The sequence below is a fragment of the Archocentrus centrarchus genome, chromosome 8 (assembly GCF_007364275.1).
Source record: "Archocentrus centrarchus isolate MPI-CPG fArcCen1 chromosome 8, fArcCen1, whole genome shotgun sequence".
Lineage (NCBI taxonomy): Eukaryota > Metazoa > Chordata > Actinopteri > Cichliformes > Cichlidae > Archocentrus > Archocentrus centrarchus.
Window position 1 is genome coordinate 9,548,708 of NC_044353.1, and position 12,686 is coordinate 9,561,393.

General features: G+C 42.7%; 1 protein-coding gene across 1 annotated transcript in view; it reads left to right on the forward strand.

Moving 5' to 3' along the window:
* Window positions 1-12,467, forward strand: part of ntn1b (netrin 1b) — a 51,909-nt gene extending 39,442 nt beyond the window's left edge. The window contains exons 4-7 of the mRNA XM_030735535.1: window positions 412-561; window positions 1,635-1,688; window positions 3,985-4,059; window positions 10,049-12,467. Coding sequence (XP_030591395.1) covers window positions 412-561; window positions 1,635-1,688; window positions 3,985-4,059; window positions 10,049-10,368 — 599 coding nt within the window. The 3' untranslated portion in view covers window positions 10,369-12,467. The remainder of the gene's footprint in view (window positions 1-411; window positions 562-1,634; window positions 1,689-3,984; window positions 4,060-10,048) is intronic.
* Window positions 12,468-12,686: the final 219 nt, after the last annotated feature.

Sequence of the window (12,686 nt, forward strand, 5' to 3'; positions counted from 1 at the left end):
GTCATGCTGTGCGGGGAAAGTGAAATACTGTAATTAATCAAGTTATTTACCCTTCTGCGTGCCTTCCAAAGCAGACCTAATGAAGAATCTTATGGTCGTAATGGGTGGAGGGAAGCAGTGTAATTTGATTGAGGTTTTATGCTGGTGCAAGGCCCAGTTCCCCATCTGTGATGGTCTGGAAGCAAAACACAGGCTGCTCTAATGTGAATGATTTCTTACTAGGTTTTAGTGCTAAGATGACTTTTTTATTGTATGGAATATGTAGAGTCAGCAGAGGAAAGGCCAGAGGCATGCTGTTATTTGTTTTGTACTAAACTGCTCGTGTTTCCTTTTTTTTCAAGTCCGAAGTTGTTTACTTGTGTACAGTCTAGCTTGATGCCCTTGTTCTGCTTTTCTCCATTCCCTCCACAGCATGTGATTGCCATCCAGTTGGAGCAGCAGGGAAGACGTGTAATCAGACAACAGGCCAATGCCCCTGCAAGGACGGAGTGACGGGGATCACCTGCAACCGCTGCGCCAAGGGCTACCAGCAGAGCCGCTCTCCCATAGCTCCCTGTATCAGTAAGGGCTACTTCTACCACTAACAGCACGGTTTGCCATTTTAAATGCAGGCGCAAGCACACCTTTAACCAAATCACTTGCTATACATCTAAGTCCAATGAAACCCTGGTCGAAGAAATTCTGCCTCACAGACAGGACTTGAAAAGGACAGGACGTGCCTTTTTATGCATGAATCCAACGCTCACTCTCATCTTGAGTTATTTTTATACCCTTGTTCCATTACTTTGGATAGATATTTGGCTGTTTAAACCTGAGTCTGGATAAACAGAGGATTACAGCTTGACTAACATGGCCTTGTTTGCCTTCAACGCCGTTAACTGGCAATAAATCCCCGGAATGGATCCAAGGGATTGATGGCTGATATGTTTATTGGCTGTATCTACTGCTGGCAGATTCCAGGCCCTTGGCAATAAACACCAATGCCTCACAAAAGCAGAGATGGGTCACTAGTAGCTGCTTTAGCCAGCAGCATCAAGTAACTGGCTGGTATGTACAGATAAGATAACAGTGATGTCCGCGATGGACGTCTACACGCTAATGATTGTCCGCTATATTACCAGGGCTGACAAGCCCATGAGTGGGAATTGAACATGGTCTTTGTAAAGTCAGAGTCTTTGAGCAGATTCACAAAGCTAATCTAAACCTGCGAACCTGCTGGAACAGGATTCCTTTAATTTTGTTGGGGCAGTAACACATGTGGTGTAAAAGCTGGAAGAAACTCAGCTCTTCAAGAGTAGAATGGATCTGGTTTCTTGTAACTTTTTGAGATGATGTCTTTCGGTTTTAATGGTATGATATTAAATTTTTGTATATATCTAAATCGCTGCCAGCTCTGAGTTTAACAAGACCAGCAGCCTTGGCTCACTGTACCTTCAACATACCAGAGTCAGTAGGGAAGCAGGACATTAACAGGAAACTCTTTTCAGTACATCTGTGTGTTAAAATCAGCTTCGTACTTTGATATGCTCGGGGTAGAAATTCCTTTATTTTCTCATAGATGTAACTATCGCTATCTAATATGCAATATGGCGACAGAGAATTGACATTTTACTGTACTTCTTACTCTGTCACAGAGATCCCAGCTGCATCTCCGACAGCAACTTACAGCAGTTACGAGGAGCCGACAGGTGAGTGACAAAGCAGATATTGGGGTGTTTTCAAAACTAAAAAAGCTTATGAATTACTTTTATATTTTACTACACATTCTCTTTTCAAGCTCACCTGCTTGATTTAGTTCATTTGTAATAATTCAGCTATGATATTTCATCATTGTGGGTGGGTTTTTTTTTTTTTTTTAAATCATTGTGCAACTAAACTAAGCCAACTGTTCCTTCATGCGTGTAATTAGAAGTGCATCTCGAGCACACGCACATCTTTCCACGCTCCTCAACTAAACGCACGTCGGCGAGGTCAGACTGATGCTGATGTAAACTCCAGATATTTTGCCAGTGCTCCCTGTGGCCTCGTTGCCTGTATTCCCAGCCTGCCCAGCAGCCTCCCCAGGGTTTCAGCCCTAATCTGATTACATGCTTCATTTGCACCAGTTTGTATTTCAATCAAGGCTGGCTGTACCAGCAGTGAAGCTCTGCCTGAACCTATTGTTCATGTGCTCTGACAAGAATCAGCATGTCAGGCTGCTGGCATTAGATGATGCGCTGCACCAGTATACCTTTAATGTACAGCACTTTTTGAGTCTGTCCTTGTATGATTATTCTTAAATATTCAACAAGAACTTAAATGCATGTCAGAAATTAATTAGTTTTCCTTGTGATCCAGGTTTGTTTAAATAGGCTGAGTCACCTCTGATCATCAATCAGTGTCTGACGAGAGTGGCGCCACTGACTTCAGCGCGCTTTGTTGCGAGTCCCACTTCCTGCTATAGTGACTGCCGAGGCTGTGTGGAGTTTGGATTCCTGTCAGAAACTCCAAACAGACACCACCCTCCAAATTAGGAGCAGTGTGGTCCCCGGGGACCCCGCAGAAAGAACGTGGCACTGCTGCAGAGATGCACAAAGGGGGCGTTTGTCCTCACAGCGGGAGATTGGACCTTAATGAGAGCCGTGGGTGTAATGGCCCACTGCAGCAATTGCGCTAAGGGGCTAATGGGCAACGTCAGCTATCAAAGAGAGGTATGATGAAGGCCCCCAGGGGCCTGCAGGAGATAAAGAGTACCCCCCCACACCCCACCCTCACCACTTCATTTACATGGAAATCAGGCACGCTCGATATGGACTCGTCAGATTCATTTACTTTGGGATTTCCTCTTTTCTTATTTTTCCCGCCAACCCAGAAAGCAGCCAGGCATTCCAGCAGAAATGCTTTCTCTACATACATGAATTCGATCCTCATCCCACGTCCCAAACCGCTCTTTTTTCTCTCTCTCTTTTTTTTTTTTTTTTTGGAGAGGGAGGAGAGGGGTGTTTTTTTCTTTCTCCATCATTACCCAGGCAACCTCATTCACACAGAGTATAATGGGGAAGAAAGGGGAAGACTGGACAGAGGGCTGGAAGAAATAATGAAGTTTGTCCATATTCAGGCAAGCTGAAAGGTCCCCCCTCTCTCTCAACTGCTCCCCTCCTTTCTCTTCAGACTGCCCAGCCCAGCTTTCCCACCCCCCCAGAAAGGAGCACAAGGCTTATTGCTCTGTGAGAGGCAGAGTGGGAGGTGGGAGGTGGGGGGGTGGGGGTGGGTGTACACTCGGAGATGGTCTGCTTCCAATTTGTGTCAGTCAGTGGAAAGTGGAGGGAACAAATGATTTCAATTTTCAGTTTGGCCTCTGGTCCCACCACCACCTTCCTCATTACAAAAGGTAACTGGCGCAGTGACAGCACGACAGAGTGGCCATCGATAAAGCCCTCTGGCACACACACCCACATACACATACAGTGGTGTAAAAGGGCGACGCTGCTGAGACATTAATCAAAAGTCTGTGAGCTTCTCTGTCGTTGCTCCTCTCAGGAAGGACGCTGCACATTTAGCCCCGGAGAGCTTTAGAGTATTCACTTTCTCGCCTCATGTGGCTCAGAGGGTGCTAAGGGTCCCCGCTAATGTTTGGTAGGTCTCTGGTTAATTCCACTCTGTGACCTTCTTTTGTGCTCGAGTGACCTCGGTAGCCCGCAGAACTGACACAAGGGATGCCGGGACAGTGACGAGGGAGCAGGCTGGAATGGAAAAACATGGGAGGCGTATAGTAGGAGCGTGTTGACGGACACAGGAGGATCTGTGTAGGCGTTAATCTGTTTCACAGTGGCACTCTGAAAGCATCTTTAAGACCCCGGGGAGGTGCAAGGAGTGTGACGCAAGGGACTGCGTGTAATGTTCATTCAGCTGAGGCGCTGTCTGATGAAACTCACATATTATGAATGTACATTTAAAAAATTTTCTGACTTAAGACTTCCTCCCCTTCTCTCTTCTCATCCTCAGATTGTGAATCTCACTGTAAAGCTTCCAAGGGCAAAATGAAGATCACGATGAAAAAATACTGTAAAAAAGACTATGGTGAGTGAGTCCGGTACACAGGAATACGTACTGCCTGATGTCAGCCAGCAGTCACGAGGTCAAATGTGTCAATTAATCTGATCCGGAGCACGGCCAATCCACACCGTGTAGCTGTGTTTTATTGCTGGCTTACTTAAACAGCCTCAAGACATGTCCACTAATCTAAAAACATCTCGACTCTCTCTGATATGAGCTTCCACGCACGTAGGCTAACGTGTTTGACCCCTGAAAAAAGAAAGCTTTATAAAAAATGTTCTCCTGAATTAATCACTTTCAACTGAGGGCAGGGAAAATTAAGCTTTTCAAGATGTATGAAAGCCAGCCAATATTCTGTCACTTGTAATTGCTCGTTAGTTATGCTGATTCAGTTGATCTGATCACATCATACAGCCATCACACTGGTGACATATTTCTTTTTCTTATCGCTCATACGTACAATGGAGACAGTAGAGGACGTGTGTGTATACCTCAGAATTATCATTAGCATGGGTCACCACCGGTGTTTAACCTTGATTAAATTGCTAATTAACATTGTTTGTGCAGTTGCATGGCAATAGATACATAAAAAAAAGCTGGGCAGTCACCACACTCAGCCTGACTTCATACCAGATGTTTGTGTTAAAGAGTGTGTTTGCTTGAGAAAAGAGGAAGTTTTTGAAAATGCAAATGTGAACAGAACGAGCACCGTCCAAGCCCGTTTAAAATTCCCTACCACATGTACTTGGGAAGCAGTTAGACAGTCAGACATCCAGCCCAAATATTAAAATTCAGATTATTGGCAGGATTATAATTTGTTTGTGTCATTCATGAAGCAAGATTAATAGGTTCGCAGAATTATGATGATTTGTTAAGAACTTTATATTTTGAACTTTATTAGTATTTCTCAGAGAGAACGTTCAGTCAGTAATATGAATCTTAGTTTGATCTACTCTTGTTTTTTTTTTTTTTGCAGCATCTATGTTTTTTTTTCCTTGCCAAAATAACTGTTTACATTTTTTTATACCTCTGCGTGAGCTGTTCCTTATGACTGATGTTAGGCGGCAGTCCCACTTTATGTGAGCACGCGGTTATGAAAAAAACTTCATAATCACCATCAGGATTTTTTCTTAGCAGGGTTTTAGGTTTGGTGGAGAAAGTCTGGCTTGAGTTGAGCTTGGCTTGCAGTATATGACTTTGGTCAAGAACTGGAAATTTAATCATTCAATCAATCATTATAGTTAAAGGAAGATTGTTATGTCAGTGTGCAGTAATTCATATTTGGCAGTATGGATCTGTTACCACCCTTGACATGGATATTTTAAAAGCAGGAGGGGGGGGAGGGTAGCAGCAAGACAAAACAACCATCAGCACTGATTAAGTCACACACAACATGACAGGTGGAGCTAGTGTTAAGGTGGGTTGCAAAGCGGCATGCCAAAGCACGGCAATTGCGTGCAGCTAAAGCAGCTTAAATATACAATACCAGTCAAAGGTTTGGACACACTCAATGGGTGAGTGTGTCCAAACTTTTGGTAACTTTCTGATGTGGGCTAGCCAATCTCCTGAGATTGTGTCTAAGCTTCACATGATTATGTTGTACGTGTGCCAATTTGTGATTTTTAGAGTGTAACCTTGTTTCCAGACTTACTGTAAGGGCGAGCTAAGCTAACTGACGTTTGCCTTCAGCTAAATATTTACAATACAGATGTGAGATTGGTATTTTTGTTCTTACCAAAAAAAACAAAGTGTAATGTCACCAGTTTGGTGACTTTAAAAATGTTGCTGCAACTGACATGGTGACACAAAATTTCCCGAAGATTGTTGAGACATAACCTGAGGTCAGTCATCGTAGCTCACTGCAATGCTTAGACTCATGAAGATTAGGAACTTTTTAGGATGCGTTGCTTATTCAATGGACCTAAATGTTTATACTGCTTTAAAGTCTCCCCACCCTGCAACACCTTATATATACAACCACTCATAAAAGAATCACAGCGTGGATGTCTGAACTATGTTAAAATTATGGCAGCTTTGCACCCCTGCAGCAAAGCTTGTAAAAGAAAAACAGATCGCACAAAAATGTGCGGCTATGTATGTGATGCTCAGCCGGGATAGTCTGAGGCTTTTGGCAAAACTTTTAGCAGTTTCAGAGCAAATCACAAACTGATAAGAGAGGCCAAAATACACAGCAATCACATTATGCCTTCAGTGAATATGCAGAACACGTGAAACGGCTGCAACACATTGCTAATAATGCAGTGCCAGGTATATAAACATCATTATCACCGCGTTAAAACTTGCTGCAGGATATTTGATGCTTTGATGATTAATGATGCGGGCCCATTATCTGTCCACAGCCACACAGTGGTAAGGTGATAAAACAGACAAAATAATGTATACAGTTATTTAATTTCACTCCCATGCTGGCTATCTCTCCGTTCATCCACATGGCAAAGGATGCACTGCAGATTTTCAGCAGCACTAATCATCACAGTGTTATCTGTTATCACTGGACCCACATTTGTAAACAACCGAGACAGGAAAAAATGTTTCCAGAAAAGATACACACTTTCAGTTAACTCAGTAAAACTAACTTCAAATTATATGTGCACCTTGTTTGATTCAACTCTGTATTAATTGTAAGTTTTCAGACATTGTTGACCAGGATCTGGAGCAGCGAGTTCATGTAAATTCATGCAATAACTAGTTGCTGTAACAGTTTGTCCCAGTCAGAGCTGCTGAGAGCCTTTCATCTACCATGAAGTTGAGCTCTATCAGTCTTTTAATAAAAATAATTATTGGTGAAATTTCATCAGTCTGACAGAAAAGCCCCATTATGCACTTTAAGCCTGCATTCAGCTGTAAATTGGCCAACTGTATTTGATTCCCCCTTACAGCTGGGAAGACAGTAATTCAGTCCATTTGTGATATTTTGCTACTGAGCCAAATGCAGCTATTATTCATATTTTCCTTGACTTAAATCTTAATCACTGGAGCTGAGACAGGCCGTGCAACTATAAATCAGTCATGCTCAGTCAAAAAAAAACAAAAAAAGCGGGTGGTTCCTGTTGATTGTCTCTGAAGTTTCCCCTAAAAACTCTGGAAGCAGATGATTCTGCCGGAGTGGCGCTGAGGCACTACGGCAGACATCATTGCTTAGCATGCATTTCCTTTGCCGTGCTCTAATTCATTTCTCAGGCCTGTCGCCTTGCTTTTGTGGGGTTTTTGAGTCTCTTTTCTGTTCTTTGAGGGGCACAACCCCCATGTGTGAGTGGTGATGCAGGCCCCTGGGGGTCACGGGAAGGGGCCCTCTGTTTAAACACAGTTGTGCACTCCGCCGCCACAGAGCATTCCTCGGGGCGCAAACAGGTGGTAAATTAAGCAGACGGTGACGGATTGCCACCCCGGAGAAAAAGAAATATGTTTTGTTTATTCAATTTTTGTTTTTCATCACTGCCGTAGCTACGGAGACGGCGGACACAAAGGGATTATATTCTTGCCTGACACCCTCCTCTGCACACACGTACCCTCCCTCTCCCTGCCACAGGGAGGACAATGAATCAAAGAGCCGCGTGTTTACCGACGCCCCGGGATGGTGCTCAAAGGCAAGGCCTCCCAGCCTAGCTGGCCACCTCTCTTCGCTCACCCGAGGGTAACGGGTCCCTGATCATTCACTCAGCTGATAACCAGAGGGGACAGGGGCCTCTGCACGGTAATTAAGCGAGCTCTAATTTCATTAGCCCTTGCCTGTTGGTGGCATGCAGTGTCAAGTCGCAGCACACCCAAAGAAGATAAACCCAGTGGGAAGTTTGGCTGTGAGAGGGAGGCTCAGTTGGCAGCCATTGTGCGAGTGCAGGATCATCTCACACTTCCTCTCACAGTCTGCCTCACCAAACAGTGTGCACTATTTTGTAATAGATTGCTTGACCCTGTGCTCCCATTCTCTCTGTGCTGTCTATTTAGCTCAAACCAAGTGGCAGAAGGTGTGTGTGGATTTGTGTGTGTTTGAATACGCCGCAAAGACTGAAAACATACTTGAGAGAGAAAGAAAGAGAGGCAGACACTGACAGAGAGACTGTGCCTGGACGCCGTAACAGAGTCTCCTCCAATGAGTTGAGCACAGCAGCTCGGGGAGGAGAGCGCTATCTCCGCTGGATTCTCACGCTGTGAAGTTGGATGAGGCTCTGGGAGCAGAACCCGGACAGCTCATGAGGTCGGAAACACATCCCGATTCTGCTGGAACTTTTTCTGTGGCTGTGAAGACAAATAGTGGCCCCTCCTCCCCCCCCCCCCCCCCCCCCCCCTCCTCACACACCCTTTATGTGTCTGGATGAAGGAGAGGGTTGCATTGAATGGCAGGGCTGTGAGAGCTCCCTCTACTCAGCCCAACAAACCTTCTTTCTTCTGAAATTGTGTGCAATTTGCTCACACCATGCATCGACACACATACTTAAACACCCCACTCCTCCAGTTCTCTGCATTCTTGGCAGCAAGACGGGTGATGAACATGGAAAGTGATCATGTTAAGGCAGAAAGGCGACTATAGGGCTAAAAAAAAAAGAAAAGAGACATACATGTTATGTTATTATTATAAAACCACAGAGGTAAGGGATTAACAGTATTAAATTGGGTGAACATATGTAAATATGAATTTTTTACACCTTAAGCATTATTCATAATCTAATCGAGTCTTCTCCAGATTAGATGTTTAGATGCCAGAAAGCTTCCTTAGCTGCACGGACATCAACCAAGGGTTTTGTTTTCCACACTTATAGGAACCTACCAAACATCTCAGTAACATATGATAATTAGTCATTACTAAATCACAATTATGATTTAGTAATGACTAAACAATTTGAATGATTTAGCTGTGTTGACTTCATCAACAAGGCTTCTCATATTTGTGATGTTTGTGGTTTTAATTGGCACTATCCATTGATGTAAATCAAATTTAAAGACTCCAATTTCTAGTCTAGGGATTGCAATTTTATAAAAAGATAGATATATGAAATGTAGAATAATGCTTGATGAACCATTTAACCCGTGGGCCTCTCTTTGAGAATCCAGGGCTTAGACGTATACTATGTGTTCCAAGCTAACCCCCCTGGGAAGAACACTTCACTTCAAGCACATATTAGCTCCGGCACCTTTGCTGTTTGCCTCTTGCTGTAATCTCAGTGATGCAGTAATTAGCTGCTTGGTTGGATGGAGAATCTGCACAGGGGAGCTTCTGTGAACGGAGCTTTAGTCATTTCCTGGTATGAAAATATCTCCTCCAAGAGGTACACCAATAGTTACCAGGTTTGGCCTGATTTAGCCTGAGGTCGTCTGTGTTTAGATGTTCAGATCTAACACCTGACAGAGCAATGGAAAAGCATTTGTTTCAGAAGTTATATTAGTAGCAGATGTGGTGTTTTTCTATAAAACTTTTCTTACGTTTGCAACAAAAAAAAAAAGAAAGAAAAAAGTAGAGAACCCTATATCCTATTTCTTCTGCCTTTAACCCAACCTGGCCACCTAAAAGAAAAACATGCCTCTCTGCCCTTCATGCCGATGCGCGCTTTCAGATGTTCTACATCAGAAACTGTAGTGCAAAGGCAGTCAGGGAGTGCTGTGGAAACTGTTGCTGTAACAGGGAGTGTGCTCAGGGGCACAGAAAGGAAAGGTCCTAGGTCAGAGATAAAGGGAGGGGCCTGTGACGTGCTGCAGATTTCTGGGTAATGTTCAGACAGACATTTTTATTCCCCCTTTTATGCAATGATACATAATCGCTAGTGCAAAGGTTTTTTTTTTCACTTCCCCAGCTCAAGGCAAGCTCTCAAGGCGAATGTGTTCATTTAAAATGATTTTGAGGAATCTATAATTGCTACAGTATAGTTGTTATATAATTAGCAGGGTTATTTACGTTTTAGTACAAGGGGTGCTATTATCTATGCTTAAGAATAAGTACTAAGGATCTGAATCACTTGTTCTTGTGGTTGATTTAACCTGTGCTTTCCTCTTCCTTCAGCTGTTCAAGTGCACGTTTTGAAGGGTGACAAGGCAGGCGAATGGTGGAAGTTCACCGTCAACATCATTTCTATCTACAAACAAGGTGAGCACCGCATTCGTCGTGGAGACCAGCTCCTGTGGGTGCGCGCCAAGGACGTGGCCTGCAAATGTCCCAAGATCAAGCCCGGGAGGAAGTACCTGCTCCTCGGTACAGACGACGACTCCCCCGGGCAGAGCGGCGTAGTTGCCGACAAGGGAAGCCTGCTCATCCCTTGGAAGGACCTGTGGGGCCGCCGGCTGAGGAAGTTCCAACAGCGTGACAAGAGGGGGAAGTGCTAAAAGTAGCTGCAGAGGAGAGGAAAAAGAGAGGCGGAGACAGAATTAGGCCTCCAACGGTGATGAAATCAAGAGGATAAGGACGGATGAAAAAAATAAATAAACTGGAAGAATTAAAAATAGAGAGACACAGGTAAAAAAGTAGGAGAAATGTGGAAATGACTGAGTGCTGCTGCTCTGAGCTGGAGCGAAGAGTTTAGTGTTTTCTTTTTAGGAACAGTTGTGAAGGAGCTCATTCAACAGTCTGTCTTTCAACAGTTGTTTTGTTGTATTATTGCAGAGTTTGCACCTAATGTTACAGATATGTCCCACCCTGATCATTTTGCCCACAATGCTTTTTTTTTTTTTTTTGTTGAGTGACACATCCTCTCTATCACCCTCTCTGTGTCTTCAGAGGATCCATTTCCACTGTGCTGTGAAAATCATTGCCTAGTTCAATGAAGAATTATAGCGTGGCACCGAGAGGCTCTACTCCTGTAGTTTCTCTCCGCAACCTGCCAAACTTTTGAAAACATTTTTCAGATGCAAGCAAGAAAATGACAACTGTTGTCTCAGAGTGCCATTTTTCCCAAGAGCTCCCTGCTCACAGGTGAGTGTTACCTCAGTAAAACAACTCATGTTATGGGATGAAAAAAAATGCCATTGTTCTGTATAATGATCTCATTACAAGCAAGTCTTTGCTCAGTGCTTATTGATATATCAACAGTATGTTGTGGCTGTGACCTCTGCAATGTAAAGTAACCATATGTGCATACGTAGACATTATTTTGTAGTAGGTGATGCCGTAGCATCAAGTAGATGTAGAGTAGATTTGTCAACCATGCACTTATTTTTACTAGTCAGAAGTTTTTAGAACATATGAAATATGTTCCCACATTTTTAGAATGGTGCCCAAAAAAGAGGGGGAAAAAAACAAGCCTTTACCATTTAATAGAATGTATAGGTAGTACAAACACCACTTGCCTCAGTCATGACTCCGTGGGCTGATGTTTCTGGTGGACTGTAACAACCCTGTATAAATCTGTCACAACTACAGAGGAGTCAGAGTGTAGTTTTTTTTTTTTTTCTTTAATAAAGGACTAATTGTAAGTTGGACTTCCCAAGCATTTCCCAGTGGGAGAACTGATGAAGTGAACTATTTCACCTCATTAAAAAGAAAACGAGCGAGAGAATATCGACCTATCAAGCAAACCTCATACCACTGACAAACTGCATGCTCACTATTTACTGTAGCTGACTGCCTAATGATGATTGTGAATTATGTACACATTTACTTTGTACACAATATTCAGTGTTGTGGGAAAATAACCTGTGGAGTGATAAAAAAATATATATATATATCACAGATGTTTATTCAGCACACTGTGTCAAATATTCTTCACCTCAAAGCGCCTTTTGAGGACTGAATTTCATCATTAAGACTTGGTACTGGACAAAAGGGCATGACCGATTGTCTACATGTTATATAGCTGTATAGTATTACTTTTTTGTTGTTAAAACATTAACTAGATCTATCTCCACGTGAAATTAACCAGAGTTTTTAAAATACTAGAGGCTTAATAAAAGAAAAAGACAAACAAATGAATGTCAGACAAATTTCTCATGTTGAAACGAATATGTGCACCCAGGGGATCACACATTCACACACACACACACACACACACACACACACACACACACACACACACACACACACACACACAAGCATACAATACACCAACACCCAAATGCACGCATGTACACAGTCACATAAATACACGGGTACACCTCAGTACTCTGTGCATCATACTGTATGTATTTGTTGATTAAAGTTTTTATAAAGTCTTTGCCAACTCAACTGTATCGACATTTTTTATCCTGCAGGCATTTGCAGAAAGGTACTCTCTGCCAGACTTTTGTTCTCCATGAATATTATATCAGAATAATTATCTGCTCATGTTAATACATTGGCTTGTAAATGTTGTTTAGCAGTGTCCATTGCAAATGGTTGTGTAATGTCTTGTAATACTAATATATTATGTTTATCGAAAATGAATATATTTAATGATACATGACACACAAAAAAAAATGTGGCTTTCGTGGTGTTTGTTGTCGATCTTTTATTTTTTACTTTTACGTTGGATTTTAGATGGCTGTAATGAAAAGTATTGATAAGTGTTTGGCTATTGAACAGCCTGGTAGTCCTGAAAATTAATTCATTTGAAATAAAGCTGTGCAAAAAAAAAGAAAACAAAAAAAAAACAAAAAAAAGGATCCCTGCTGAAATTGCATGTTTAGTTTCTGTTTCCTCTCATGATCAAAAAGCTTCACATGCAGTTCAT